The 14,617-nt window shown below is 48.6% G+C and overlaps 4 protein-coding genes across 4 annotated transcripts; 2 read left to right on the top strand and 2 right to left on the bottom strand.

Moving 5' to 3' along the window:
- Positions 1 to 111: 111 nt before the first annotated feature.
- N7525_006092 (tryptophan synthase) lies at positions 112 to 1,668 on the bottom strand (the record flags this gene model as incomplete). The annotated part of the gene is made up of 1 exon (XM_002564090.1): positions 112 to 1,668. The coding sequence occupies one exon, from the start codon at positions 1,666 to 1,668 to the stop codon at positions 112 to 114; it is 1,557 nt and encodes a 518-aa protein (XP_002564136.1).
- A 4,234-nt stretch (positions 1,669 to 5,902) lies between these two features.
- N7525_006091 (uncharacterized protein) lies at positions 5,903 to 6,597 on the bottom strand (the record flags this gene model as incomplete). The annotated part of the gene is made up of 2 exons (XM_002564091.1): positions 5,903 to 6,219; positions 6,297 to 6,597. 2 exons carry the CDS (start codon positions 6,595 to 6,597, stop codon positions 5,903 to 5,905), a joined length of 618 nt encoding a protein of 205 aa, XP_002564137.1.
- A 2,113-nt stretch (positions 6,598 to 8,710) lies between these two features.
- N7525_006090 (uncharacterized protein) lies at positions 8,711 to 10,141 on the top strand (the record flags this gene model as incomplete). The annotated part of the gene is made up of 2 exons (XM_002564093.1): positions 8,711 to 8,790; positions 8,839 to 10,141. The coding sequence occupies 2 exons, from the start codon at positions 8,711 to 8,713 to the stop codon at positions 10,139 to 10,141; spliced, it is 1,383 nt and encodes a 460-aa protein (XP_002564139.1).
- A 1,954-nt stretch (positions 10,142 to 12,095) lies between these two features.
- N7525_006089 (acetoacetyl-CoA synthase) lies at positions 12,096 to 14,405 on the top strand (the record flags this gene model as incomplete). Its single annotated transcript, XM_002564095.2, has 5 exons — positions 12,096 to 12,200; positions 12,251 to 13,263; positions 13,337 to 13,794; positions 13,846 to 14,186; positions 14,253 to 14,405. The coding sequence occupies 5 exons, from the start codon at positions 12,096 to 12,098 to the stop codon at positions 14,403 to 14,405; spliced, it is 2,070 nt and encodes a 689-aa protein (XP_002564141.2).
- Between the last annotated feature and the right edge of the window lie 212 nt (positions 14,406 to 14,617).

The following is a 14,617-nucleotide window of genomic DNA, read 5'->3' as shown; positions in this document are numbered from 1 at the left end:
AGAAGCCAAACGCCGTGAATAAGAGAGAATTGACTATCCCCAGAGAAAAGCGAAAAGCAGAAAAGCAACCAGGGATCATCATACCTGGTTTTTTTGTGACCCTCGAGTAATTCAGACGTCCAACCCACGTACGCTGATATTATCACACCCAGTCACCATCAGAACCACATTCTTACCAGGGCCGAGTTCTCTAGCGAGATCAAGTGCCTTGGATACCGCGTGACTCGAGTCAAGACCGGGCAAGATCCCCTCATGTTGCTGAAGGGTTCTAAATCCGTCCAGGGCAACCGCGTCGGTAGCCGTGGAAATTTCAATTCGGCCAGAGTCCTTCCAATGGGCGACTTCAGGACCCACAGTAGACAAGTTCATATCTGGTGAAATGGAATGCGAGTCAAGGATCTGGCCATCGTGGTTTTGGAGCAGGAGAGTGCGGGCACCCTGCAGTACCCCAAGTCCACCATCTGTCAGGGCAGCTGCATTCGCAGCTTCCACACCAACCAACCGGATAGATGAGTCATGAAGGAACGGTCTGAAGAGACCAATTGCACCGCTACCGCTGCCAACGGCGGTGACGAGGGCATCCGGCTGGCGACCTGCTGCCTCGTGCATTTGGGCTGCAACCTCCTCGCCTAGAAGGGATTGGAACGTGCGAGCCAGGGTCGGCAGGGGACTGGGACCCACCGGGCTACCCATGAGGTAGTATGCAGATTCGTGATTGCAGACCGCATATCGCAAGGCTTCTGTGATGGCAGCGCGTAGACCACCCATGCCGGAGGGTGCGCGGGCTGTCAGGACCTTAGCGCCGAGGGACTTCATCTCGAGCACGTCCTTCTCCTGGGCGCTAGCGTCATCTGCACCAATGACTACCACACAGCGCAATCCCAGACGTGCGCACATTGCAGCGGTGACCTTGCCATGTTTGGCCGAGGCGCAATCCGTGACGATCTCAGAACGGCCCATACGACGAGCTAGCAGGAGCTGGCCGGTGATGTTGCGGGTCTTGTGGCTGCCATATTCATTCTTGTCCTCTCGCTTCAGCCATATGGTAGCCCCACCTGCCAGGCTGGTTAATTTTCCAGCCATGTGCAGTGGCGTGACACGGTCACGCTGGAACGTGGCATATTCTTCCCAGAACGAAGGGTCTGAAACGGTGGCCTCGAAGAATGATGTCAGCTCGTATAGGAAGCCCATTATGGATTCTGGAGCGAACCGGCCCCCATAGGAGCCATAGCCATCGAATGTGACCTGCGGGGCCCGCAGACTGCCATCTGCCTGCAGGATGGGGGTATACGGTGTGATTGTGGTCAGTCTCGACGTGGAGGCAGACTTGGCAGGTGTCTCGGGGGGCGTGGAAGTGTTGCCAGTGCCGGTTGATACTGTTGTTGCCCTGGTTTCGCCATCTGAGGCATTTGTCAATTCGGTCTGTGTGCTGCTGTCACAGCTGGAGGGAGAAACTGAGGGAGTCCTGGACTGTACGCTGCCAAGCCCCTCCAGGCAGGGACTAGCAACTCGGGCTTGAGCAACCGTTCTGCCAGCAGGTCTCAAGCGAATGGGATCCTCCACGTTTTCCGTGCCATGTGTCGCAGAATCAGTGGGTTCGCATGATTTGGAAGAGGAAAAGCAAAGAAAACGGCGCAGAGAGCGAAGACGGTGCAGAGAACGAAGCATGATGTATGATGTGTTCTATCCTTCGGATGAAAGTAGAAGTTGAATTGATGTCTTGGTAAAGTGATTGACAAACAAACCATAAAGAGCCATGAAAATCAAAGAGAATGGATTTGAGGTTTGGCTATTCAGACCATGTAGAAGTAGGGTACAGTACCAGTTCACGAGCGGGCGAGAGGTGCATTATGTACAGTGTGGGCGCTCCTGCCTTAGGTACGTGGGTATGTCACCTTTCAGCTCATCGGGCTAGTTCGACGGAGAGCTCGATCAATCGGATTGCCTTCCTTGGCTAACTAGGTTCCAAGACTATCTGACTACCTAGGTAGTTCTTCTAGCCCCCTTCGCGAGTGGAGTATGTACATTTGGACTTGTAAGAACACTGTATCGTGGCGTTACATAGTAGAACGGTGAAGGAGGATGACCAAGTTCGAAGTATACACATCGTCGTGTAAATATCATTGAGTCTATTCTTACCTAGAGACTATATACAACATAGTGATAGGTAAGATTCGCTTCACTTCTAGAACGTAAAAGACTCCTCATACTGGTAGAAAAAGGATCATCATTCAGACTCCCAAGGTTGCCCGACACCTTGCCAATAAGGATCAAGTTAGAATACACCATACACACCGAGTAGTTCATTCCAAATAAATGCAATCCTTCTAGATGCAATGAACCGCTGCGGTGGGGAGTGGGACTCGAGCCCCAGTGCCAATGATGTTCTAAGCCCAATCTAGTATGATCAGATTCCACATCGCAATCGGGGCGTGCAACTTCGCAGGAATCCATCTCATTTTAGCACTAGAGCCGATGATCTTGACTATCAATGAAATCCTACGGAATTCCAAGGTTGTTGGCCTCCTAAGGCAGAATCCCATATATGCCGTGTTACAGCATGCGCACTCTCAGAATAGTCTTGTTCCACAAAGCGAGTCTTATCTTAGGCCAAATCCAAATCCAAATCCAAATCCAAATCCAAATCCAAATCCAAATCCAAATCCAAATCCAAATCCAAATCCAAATCCACGGCGTGATTCATTCCAGAACCCGCTCCACGTGTTCCCGTTTCGGGGTACGTTCAGATGACTCGGCTGATATAATGATCGTCACTTTAGCTCAAAAATGAGACATATCACATTATATGGATGGAGCACATGGTATAATTTTACCGATCAATTTTCCTCTCCCAATCGATGAGATCCGTCTGCCCTAAACCGGCCCTTTGGGTCGTGTTCATGCAAGGATCTCTTTCAGCCACATCTTTCATTCAACGACACGTTCTTTTACATCTTTTTCAACGCCAAATTTTACCTTTTTGCCTTTTCAGCTTGTACTTTTGAAATTGTTGGGAAAATTGCTAGCTCCCAATGAAAGGAAAAAAGAAAACAAAGAAAGAACTGCAACCCATCAGCGAGCAGCTTTATCGTTGGCATATTACATCTTTCATTCTTTGTCACCTCACTATCATAACACGTTGGGCATAGCCCATCCCAGAACGTATATATGATTTACCAAGCTAATAATATCCTTGCATTCTCTTATAGTCTATACGGAGGAGTGTTCATATGTATTTTATTAAGATCGAGCTAGGGCGAGGGGTGATCATGTGATAAACTTAATAGGAAAACCTTGGAAACTTCAACCAATGGGAACTCGGCCGAACAGTCAAAGGAATATTATTTTGCCTTTCTTTGAATGTGTTACGAATTCCTAGCGAGTAATTGAAACTAGTAAAGCATATACCAGCCAAATTTGAGGTTGTAGAATTTGTGTGGTCGAAAATGGGAGGATACGAATATATATTACTGGGCTACTTCGAACGACTACTTCTGATACAAACTCGAATTTCGCAATTATCCATCGAATAGCATGATATATTAATCCAAGTAGTATCACCGGGCACCAGAAGACACCACAACAGTCTATCTTATAAATAAATCATTAAATCATCGTGGAATTCAACCGTAGGAAAGGGAGGTACACTAGGAATATCCTATCGGCTTCGAGGGAACGGGGCGGGGGCGGGGTGGGGCGCTCGGCGTACGGGGGATTTTATCCATTAGGGGATTAGACCATTCTATAGTTAGCATTTGATCTAAAGTAAGTAAATTGATCTGGTCTCAATTCAATAGGGAGAAGGTAGTTAAAGGAAGAATTCAGGATTGAGCTCAGGCATCATAACATAGGTTGAAAATATAGGACTAAATTAAATTAGGAAGAAAGTCTGCGGATCTCTTGGCCGCTAGTTTAGGGGTGGAATCTTTATATACCTTGAAACCACGGACTATCATAGCTTTAAAGGCTTGGTATGAACAGTTTAGAGTGGGAAAACACTTAGACACGCATTCAAACACTTAAGCAACGTCATATAGGCTAGCTTTGGTCTGTAGACCCTATGGTCTCTCAGATAGTTCTCGCATCTTCCTGTATAATTCTCAAAATTGCTAGGCCTACCAGGCCTCCCACTTTGGATCCATCCTACCGCGGAGAAGATCAGCTGTCATATAGCCCACTTTAGCCAGCTCCTTTGTCTTGCCAAAATAATTTTTCGAACGAATCTTATCATTGTCATCCACATACATGAGCCCATAGAGTGGACCCTTGGCTTTTTTTACTTATTGCGCTTCAGCTAGAAGGAATTATATGAATCCGGTGGAATGGTTGCCATAAAGAACCTTATCTCACCCATGGACCTTTCCAAGATTTACTGGATACAAGGTAATGTAATCTGGGAAACTCAAGCTATGTAGATAGTGTTGAAGAATAGAGCGAACAAGTTACTTCTGCCATGCAACGACCTCTAAGCGTCATATAAAACTGGTCTTTGTGGCTCTAGATTTGAGAACTTGCCCCGGATTATTGATGTTTTTGATGCATGATGTCCTTGATAAGTTGAACTCCTCCCTATGGATTTACATAACAGTAGAAGCCAATTAGCCAATCTGGAAACATTGTCCGTGTCTGCTTTCAGCGCCGGTAGACGTCGTGAACGGGTCGCCCCGCCCACGGGTTACCCAGACTTTGACCACCCGCCTCTATAGGGCGAAGAATAAGTATCTATTGGCTTTCGTACTTGCTTAGCCTTATTTTAGTGCGTATTTACTTAGGGTGCAAGGTATAAGCCCGAGTTTTTCTTTGTAAAGCTAGGGCACAGGATTGATCTACGCCACACACTACACGCCTTCAAGGATATGCGGCAACAGTGTAATGGCGTTGTCAAGTTCATTCTCCGTGTTGCAGTAAGCGAGGGGGAAGAGAATGATAATGTATTCTGACGGCCGAGCCGCCAGCTTAGTTAGACACTCCGGCCCATATTAGCCGCAAGGATATTTTGATTGTCGGGAATCCGGATAGCATTACAAGCGCAACTAGTTGGCGATGCGGACCATGTATGTAATATGACTACCTGTTGCCCAGATCAACATCAAACCGATATCAAGACAACCTCGCAAAATATATCCAACCGTAACGCGACAAGCGTCATCCCATTTGGCATTTTTACTGATAAACCAGGTGATCTCACGAATCATTACCGGAATAGAGCGATGTGCGATCTTAGCGCGGGGAAAGAAAGCTTGGCCTTCGGCGGGGTTAGGAGATTCTTCGAGAACATCTGGAAGACTTGGGATCTAGAGCGATCTATATAGATCGGCCGTTAGACCTTTCCAAGATTTAGATTTAATGATTTTAAGCTTATAGTTCAGGTGAAAGCCGGAAATTTATCTCTAGCAACGTTATATTGTTATATTTTTTTCTTTAAACCATCTAAGAGACATTCGCGACGTGTATATCGTGATAAGAGCAATGGCTCACGAAGCCAGGGGTGGATGGGTTAAAACCATCAAAGCAAAATGAACCAACAGACCCCGCCCCCCAAAAAATTTAAAATTAAAACAGCAAAATCCTTAACGGGTATACGCTTAGATGCAAATGCATAACAGATGTGAGGGAAAGACGATCGCTGACCGGAAGTCCTTGGCATCTAGCGAGGAGCGACTCGGCAAGCGAGAAGAGTGAAACAGCGTGCCAGTATGGCGTTTCAGGGATAGCGGACATCAGTACTCAAAATGGTATCGAGAGAATGATGTCCGACCGTGGTCCGAAGGGATCCAAAAGGCAGCCAAAAAAAAGGGTTAAATAAATAAAAGACATCGAGTCGTGAGGAATGGAAGGGATGATTCAAAAGAGGAACACATCACTTGGATGTCAAGAAAGTAGGCGATAAGGGATGGATCAATCAGGCGCAGACCTGGACGGCGATCAAGGCGCGGGTGAGGTCCTCGGGGGCGAAAGGGAGGTCCTTTCGGGCGGACATGACGCACGGGGTCATGGCGGGCGAGATGGCGTGGACGAGGGGTGACGAGTAGCGAATAGACTCCTTGAGGAAGAACTTGGGGTCCTTTGAATCCTCGGGGATCTCGTAGAAAGAGCCCTCGTTTATGAGGGTCATCATTGAGCCATTGTAGCTGGAAGGGTTGACGATGGTGGAGGACTGCGAGCCAGAGTCGGCGGCTCGTGGGGATGATTCAGCAGGGGCCTCAGGGCTGGAGGAGGCTATCGAAAGAATTGAGGTTAGAATATATTTTTCCTTGATAGGGTTGAATGTTTCAATTAGGGCTGGGTATGCGTACCTGGATCGACATCGGCTCCATCATCCGGAGACACCGAGTTGTCAGTATCGGATGGACCGGAGTAATCGTCGGAACCTTTATAAGTGTCGCAGGGCGACAGGGATATTTCAAGTGAACGAGTCCGTTCGACCATCGCACCCTGGAAGGACCAAGCGGCTAGGCTTTTTTGGTGTTCACGATCGAAGGGACCCCGAAATTTCGAAGGGGGACACTCGTGTCGCCTGTAATATTCGATCTTGGGCTTTCCATCATTTTTGGATTTGGAGCGGAACACCCGCTTGACCTTCTCGCGGAACGTCATATTGGGAAATAGAAAAGAACAGTGAACTGGGATATTCAAGATTCAAATTCAAGAAGTTCAGAGATCAATGCGGGCGGTTCCTGGAGAAAATGCCTCAGTGGTGCATACCACCCCCGGATTGGGAACGGACGCGGTGGGTGTGCAAGCACGAATAGCGGGGGTTTTGGATCAGGAACAGTGTAATCATTTCATGAGGATATAGAGGAGGGAAAAAAAGTACAAGAGAACAGAAGGAAGTAAAAGAGGGAAATGCGGGAATTATGTACAACTAGTATTATGGGACTCTGGATGCAACGGCAATAGATAAGCAAGTGGGATGGATGTCCGGGTTCCCCAGAAGCGTCTCCGGTCCATATCCGGTGAGGATATTGGGGCAAAAGCAACGGCAATAGCGGCCTCTAACGAATCCACTGTCTGTGCGAGAAGACATTAGCATTATCCTATTAACTATTCGCTTTATATTACTTCAATATTAAGAACTGGTCACTAGAAGATATATACTAGTCTTAACATATTGTAGAGTCAATCTTGTACTACAACATAACTACTTCGTATACTCTTAGAAGTGAAATTAATTTCCGAGCAAGTAACCCGAGAACCGGCCGAGTCTGGGCCAAGGAATTGTAATGTCACTGTTACTATTGCACTTAGGCTATATAGGACTGACATTATAGTGGTAGCAAACAGGATCCTCCAGATTCTCCATATGTTCAGGTGGTATGTCACGAATCAAGCATAATAAAAAATATGATCATCCATCGAGATGTCAGTGGCGTCCATACCTAGTACTGCAGCGAAGGCTTCCAGAAAACTCGGCCAGATGAGAGCCTCACTGTTACATCATATTATCTTGTAAGAGGATGTGTCATGAAATGGCAGAAGTACGCATTGGACGGGAATAAACCGGAATCGGAGTGGAACTTGGCTTGCCCAATTGCCCCGCTTGCCCCCACTCGGCACGTTTTTGCCGCGTTTGCCTGCCTATGACGTAGGTTTGGCTGGTAGGGCGTTTTTTTTGGCCAAACTATATATATCAGGCCGGCTGGCCCAATGGCAAGGCGCTTGACTTCGAATCAAGAGATTGCAGGTTCGATCCCTGCGTCGGTCACATTCTTTTTCCACATGCTTGTAGTACAATCATATGTATTCTTTTTGCGCGAGTGTTCTCATTTAGAGCGCGTAAAAATTATTAGTGGCAGCCCGGAGGTTCCGCCTAATAAGTGCAGTCTCGCTACGTGAAACGTTATAACAGGCCGGCTGGCCCAATGGCAAGGCGCTTGACTACGAATCAAGAGATTGCAGGTTCGATCCCTGCGTCGGTCACTTCTTTTTTATATATCCTACATAATTTTCGCTGCATACAACATATTTATGCCTGACCCAAACTGCTTTGTAGTACGTAGACAAAGTACATCTAGTGGGGTTTGGAGGCTTTCAAAGCCATGGACCTTGCATTTTGCTCATTTCCAATTTTTTACTATTTTTATGATTACTATTTTCGTCTTTTGTTATTCTTCCAAGAATAACAAAAGATGATGTAATCGCTATTTTGCCCTGGACCCTTTCTCCACGAAGAATGTCCACCTGGGTAGTTTCTGAATAACTTAGGAGTAATGGGATACATACTGCGTTAGACTTTGCGCCTTTCCCCAGATCATCCTTGAGGTCCCTGCCCTGAGTACCCCTGGACGGTCCCTACCTAGTTGCGCAGGCACAACCCTATTTACCCGATGCAGACGTTAGGGCTGGCCCATGCTCACACGACCAACTATGAAAGACATCGCATGCGGAGGAATGTAGAGTAACAAAAGGGAAAAGACATGTATAGCGAATTCAATTCTTTTAGAATAGAAAATGGAATGCATTTGAATCTAATAATAACTAAACAACTAAATAACTAAAATAAGAAAAGTAGAAAAAAAAAAAAGAGATTAAATTTGTGATACTTTGTGTTCCAGAACTGTCCTCACCACGGATCCAAGAACCCTAGAGAAGAGAACATACCGCGTCATCCCTTACTTGACTTCTTCCTTCCTACACTTCACTACTATAGTAAGTTAACTTCGCTTTTTACTATATTTCATCTTCTGACCAGCGCAGAATCAATTCAATCATGGGTAAGAAAGGTGGAAAGAAGAACAAGAAGGGCAGCAAGCCCGTCGCCGCTGCTGTAGAGACTGTCAAGGACGTGGTGTAAGTTGGAAAAGTCCAATTATGCCACATCACCATCTAACTCTTTAGTGAACCCGGTCAAACCGAGGAGCAGATCAAGCAGACCGAAGGTCAGACTGAGACCGCCGAGCAAACCGTCACGCCCGAGACTGCGACACAGCCTACCGAGACCGTCGCCGAGCCCATCACCGAGCCCGTCAAGGCGCCTGAGGCCACCCCCGAGACCGAAGCCCCCGCAACTGTGATCCCAGCTGTGGCGGAGACCAAGGATGTGGAGACCAAAGAGGCTATGAAGGCCGAGAAGGCTCTTGCGACAGAGGGTACAGTGGATGAGGCTGTGGAGAAAGCGCGGGCCTCCAAGGCTGGCCAGCTGGGCGAGTTGGAAGATGGCGCCGCCGCAGGCACTGGTATGACACGTGTTAGTAAAAATGCGACAAAGATGGAACTAACCTGGAAACCTGCAGCTATCCTCCCGGAGTCGACCCCGAAGGAGCCCGCTTCCTTGGCCACCACGGCCGGTGTTCCTGCGACACTGGCCGAGCGCCCCAAGACCTCGGAATCAACTGCCCCGGCTGTCGATGCGCCCGCGCCTATTGCCGCCCCCGTCGAGAGCGATGCCGCGCACCCCAAGCGCCCGTACGAGAAGCCCATCTTCAACACTGAGGAGAACTTGAAGCCCCACAAGATGCCCAAGACCGACGAGGAGGCGCTCCCGGCTAGCTTGCCGGAGGAGAAGAAGACCGTCGATACCCTGGCCGGTGCTGGACCCGCTTCCACTGCGGCGCTCACGACCCCTGAGCCTGTTCCTGTCCAGGATGAGGCATCCAAGGTTGCCGAGACACCTAAGGTCGAGGAGAGGGTCGCTGAGGCTCCCAAGATCACCGAGGAGAAGGTCGAGGCACCTAAGGAGGTTGCTGAGACACCCAAGGTTGCCGAGGAGAAGAAGATCACCGAGGCACCTAAGGTCGCTGAGGAGAAGATCCCTGCCGAGTCTGTCCCCAAGACTACCGCTGCTCAGTCTGGCGCCGGCAAGCCTACCTCCTCTCCCGAAGCGGTCGCCGCCGCGAACGCTGCCATTCTCTCTTCCAAGGGCGATAAGGCTGCTGCCCCAGCTGCTGCTCCGGCTGCTGCTCCGGCTGCCGCCCCGGTTGTTTCCAAGGAGGCTGAGCCCAAGAAGCCCGAAGCTGCCCTGAAGCGTGGCGAGGAGCCCATGCCTAAGACTGAGACACCCAAGCCTGAGACCAAGGCTGAGCCTGTCAAGGAGGAGGCCGGTAAGGCCCAGCAAGAGACTCAGAAGACATCTGAGGTAGCCGAGCAGGTCGAGAAGAAGAAGGGCGGGTTCCTGTCCTGGTTGAAGCGCAAGTTCAAATAAGTAATTAATTACTGTGGGGAGTGAGAGAGCCGGTGTATGATATGTGTTGTACGCTAGGTGGGGATGTGGATGCTGGGGGGCTTGCAGGCTAGCCCCGGCTGCCTCAGGCTTTGTTTTTCTTTCCTTTGTCAGGCTTTGATGATACACCAATTGAAATTATATATCAGAATCAGAATCAGAATCATAGTGCTTATTATTTGTGTCCTAGGGCCTTGTAACGTAAAGTAATTGTTCTAAGTGGACGACTTCAAAGTGTTGGGCTCCAGGGCTCCCAAGTTGTCTGATGTACACCGCTAGTCAGGTGTCAATGCGTAGCCCCAGATGAACATCGTATGGAGCTTCAATGACTCTCTTCCCCGACGAATCAGGATTCTCTCTATTCTAGTATCATCGTAATCCACTCAGATCGTCATTAGTGAGGTGATAGCTCCAGTGGAGACACAATATCACCAACATGGCACCCCGTAGAGCACAGCACGGCTATCAGGCCGATGCTGAAAAGGTTCTGATTCTGCTCTATACAGTCGTCAACGTTGGAACTTTACCTAGGTAGTGCCGTTAGGTGTAACAAACTTACCTTTATCTAGAACAATTGATCACTCGGGTTTTGCCGACCTCGAGCAATTCGAAGATTCCCAGTCCTTCTCCTTAGGAACAGAAATATTGGTGAATAGTATCGATACGACATTTCAGCGGACGGATATCGATCTTGTGGGTCATTCGAGACTTCGATGGCTATAACAACATTTGAGGCTGCGTTAATTCTCGCGCAGACTCCTATGGAGATATCGTAACTTACAGGCAAGAAGAGAGGTGAAAGTGATTTTGCTGTACCTTCTTTGGTGCGTTTGTTCCCATACACCCAGGTATATTAGGATTTGCAGAGCCCGAATATGAACCCTGGTTCTCCATGTGTTTCCATGGAGACAGAGTTTTATGAGGAAGAGGAAGAGGAAAAGGAGGAAAGAGGAAAGAACGTTGGAAAGGAATAGGGAAGGTGAGCTTGATAGGGAAGGGGAAGGCGCGTAAGAAGGAAGGCACAACCCAGCCCTACCACATGATATTTTACTGGATGCAGCTGCCTCTCTCCTAAAGTTGATTGCCTGAGTTCTTTTACTTCGTCTTCTTACTCGACGTTTCCACTATTCGACTCTATGCTAAGGTATCAGTGCTGCCTTTCATTGGAAAAATAACATGGACGTTGAGCCTTTGGAAAGCGAACTCACGTATCCAGGGATCACTATATACTGATTTCATACCTCATCCTTCGCGGTTTAAGTTGGCATTAACATATATTCCCATCTGGTCCTCCTCAGACGCCTTATGAATGATGCCGATACATCAGCTGGTGTCAATACTATGCGGGTTTATGGACATTCCCGTGATCCTGGGATGACTGACCAAACATGGAACTTGTGGTAAGTGATCATCCAGATGCCTATGTTGTTAGTTATGTTACCTTATGAGCTATATACGTACTGATATACGTGGTTGACTGGCAGCTCATACGGTCTATTTCACTACCTATTTCTCTTGGGTTCTTAATTTCTTGATCTTTACATCCTGACCATAAAATATAACTCTCTCGCCCTAGTCGATACCTAGGAAAGATGCTACCATTCAACTCAGAATATAATCCATGTTAGGGAGTCCATGAAGCAAGGAGATGAAAACACCTGGCTTAGTGGCGGCCTGATTCTCCGTTTCTCGAGCGGTTGTTCCCATGCCTCTTCTTGGAAAGACTCAAGTGGTAAACGATATAATGAGAATAAGATGTGTGGATGTCCAATATGTACATATGTACAGAATCGGTCTAGCCACATCTCCAAGCGGGGTTCCCCCGGGCCCGCAGGCCACCCGCTTACAGCTGTTTCGGGCCTCGGTAACATTCCAAGAAGTGTATAAATCTGGGGAAACTCTACATTTCTCAAATACTACTATTCAGTTCTTCAAGATGACATCTCTTCCGCGTAAACTATGGCAGCATCCAGCCCCCGAGTCGACCCAGATGGGTCGCTTCCAGCGAGACCTAGAGAAATCCACCGGACACAAGTTCGACGTGAGTGAGATTGGTCTGTGGAAAGATACTATCTATCTAACATCTCCCAGTCCTTCCATGATATGTACCTGTATTCAGTCAAGAACCGCTCAGCGTTCTGGGAATTCTGCTGGAAATACTTCCAACTGATCCACGAGGGCTCCTACACAAAGGTAGTTGATGAAACCGCTCGAATGGATAGCGTGCCCGAATGGTTCCCCGGTGTACGTCTGAACTTCGCCGAGAACCTGCTTTTCTCACGCATTGCTGGCGACAAAACAGACAAGGAAGACGACAAGATTGCTGTTAGCGAAGTTCGAGAAGGCGCTGCGCATGAGGTTATCCATCTCACTTGGGGTGAGCTCCGACGACGGACTGGAGCGTTGGTCCAGGCTATGAAGGCCCATGGGGTCGTTCAGGGTGATCGTATTGCTCTCTGCGCGGCGAATAGCATCGATACACTATTTGTGTTCTTGGCGTCAACGGCTCTGGGTGCTATCTTCTCATCTAGTTCCACGGATATGGGTACTAAAGGCGTTTTGGATAGACTGCTTCAGATCAAGCCTCGCTGGCTGTTTATGGACGACCTGGCGGTTTATAATGGTAAGACCATCGACTTGCGATCGAAGATTGGGGAAATCGTGAAAGGCATGGAGTCTGTCCCTGAATTTGAGGGAGTCGTCTCACTACCTCGGTTCCATTCGCGGCCGGCGGATATCAACTCCATCCCTAGGACCAAGACTCTGGCGGAGTTCCTCGAAAAGGCGGGCGGAAATGAGAAACTTGAATTTGAAAGAGTTGGATTTCGCGATCCCTTCTTGGTGGTTTACTCGTCTGGCACGACAGGACAGCCGAAGTGTATCGTCCATTCTGTGGGCGGCGTGCTTCTAAACTCGAGCAAGGAGGGAAGATTGCATAGTGATCTCGGGCCTGACTGTGTGACCTTACAATATACGACAACCGGATGGATTATGTATATGAGTGCTGTGCAGACTTTACTCTTTGGGGCACGGGTGGTGCTGTATGATGGAAGCCCATTTATCCCAGGTATCACTGCTTTGGTTGACCTTGCAGCACAGGAGAAGTAAGTCGTCCTTCTGTTGACATGACATTCACTCCACGATGTACATTTGAAGTCCCCGGCTAATCAATGGCAGGGTGACCCACCTTGGAATATCACCCCGGTGGCTCCATGAGTTACAACAGGCTAAGATCAAACCCCGCGAGAAAGTTGATCTCAGCTCGTTACGGGTTGTCACGAGCACTGGCATGGTCCTTCGGGATGCATTGTTCGAGTGGTTCTATGACGAAGGGTTCCCATCCCATACTCGTCTGAATAATATTTCTGGTGGCACTGATATTGCAGGATCCTTTGGAACAGGCAACCCCCTTGTCCCACTATATGTTGGTGGGTGCGCCGGATGCAGCCTGGGCATTCCCGTGGAGGTTTACGACTCTACGATTGAGGGCGGCGACGGGATCAAGGGAGTACCCGTGGAGGACGGTGTTCCAGGCGAATTGGTCGCCACATCTGCTTTTCCCAACATGCCCACACTATTCTGGGGGGATGAGAGCGGCAAGAAGTACCATGATGCGTATTTTGAGAGATTCGACAGTGAGGCCACTCCCCCCTGTGCCTATGACTATGGTCGCTAATTCTCTTCAGACGTGTGGACACACGGCGACTTCGTTTCCATCCGTCCAATCACGAAACAAATTGTGTTTCACGGACGCGCTGATGGGGTGCTCAACCCGTCGGGAGTGCGATTTGGATCGGCCGAGATCTATCGGGTACTTGAGGGCCAATTTTCGAAAGAGATTAGCGATTCCATATGCGTAGGCCAGCGACGACCAACAGATACGGACGAGCGGGTGATACTCTTTTTGCTGATGAGGCCAGGGATGGCGTTCACACCGGACCTGGTTGCACGAGTGAAGAGCGCCATCCGTTCAGAGCTGAGCCCTCGCCATGTACCCATGTTCACGTTTGAGACCCATGAAATCCCGGTATGTGCTTTTGTAGTGAAAAACAAGATCTGTAAGAGCGGAACTAACCCACGTATATCGTCATAGACCACGGTCAACCTGAAAAAGGTGGAGCTCCCTGTGAAGCAGATTGTGTCTGGAAAAATCATTAAGCCGTCGGGTACACTGCTCAACCCGAAGAGCTTGGACTTCTACTATCAATTCGCCAAAGTGGAAACTCTGCGCGAGAGTAAGCTCTGAACGGACTCTTGGACATCTTCCCATCCCAAGTGACTCCATAAGAGAGGGGCAGACCGGGTCCATCGGGATCGTCACTTCGCTCTGCCAAGCTTTGACCAAGCTTTAGCAACACCGGGATCTCTTTTGGGGGAGTTTTGTATATAAGAATACATGGTAGAAGATAGGAAGTAGATTGAAATAGAAATATTGAACAACGCATATGAAAGGAATAG

The sequence above is a fragment of the Penicillium rubens genome, assembly GCF_028828025.1.
Source record: "Penicillium rubens strain IBT 27055 chromosome Unknown utg000002l_segment0_segment0, whole genome shotgun sequence".
NCBI lineage: Eukaryota > Fungi > Ascomycota > Eurotiomycetes > Eurotiales > Aspergillaceae > Penicillium > Penicillium rubens.
Note: the sequence above shows the minus strand (reverse complement) of the source record. Positions and strands in the feature narration are given on the sequence as shown.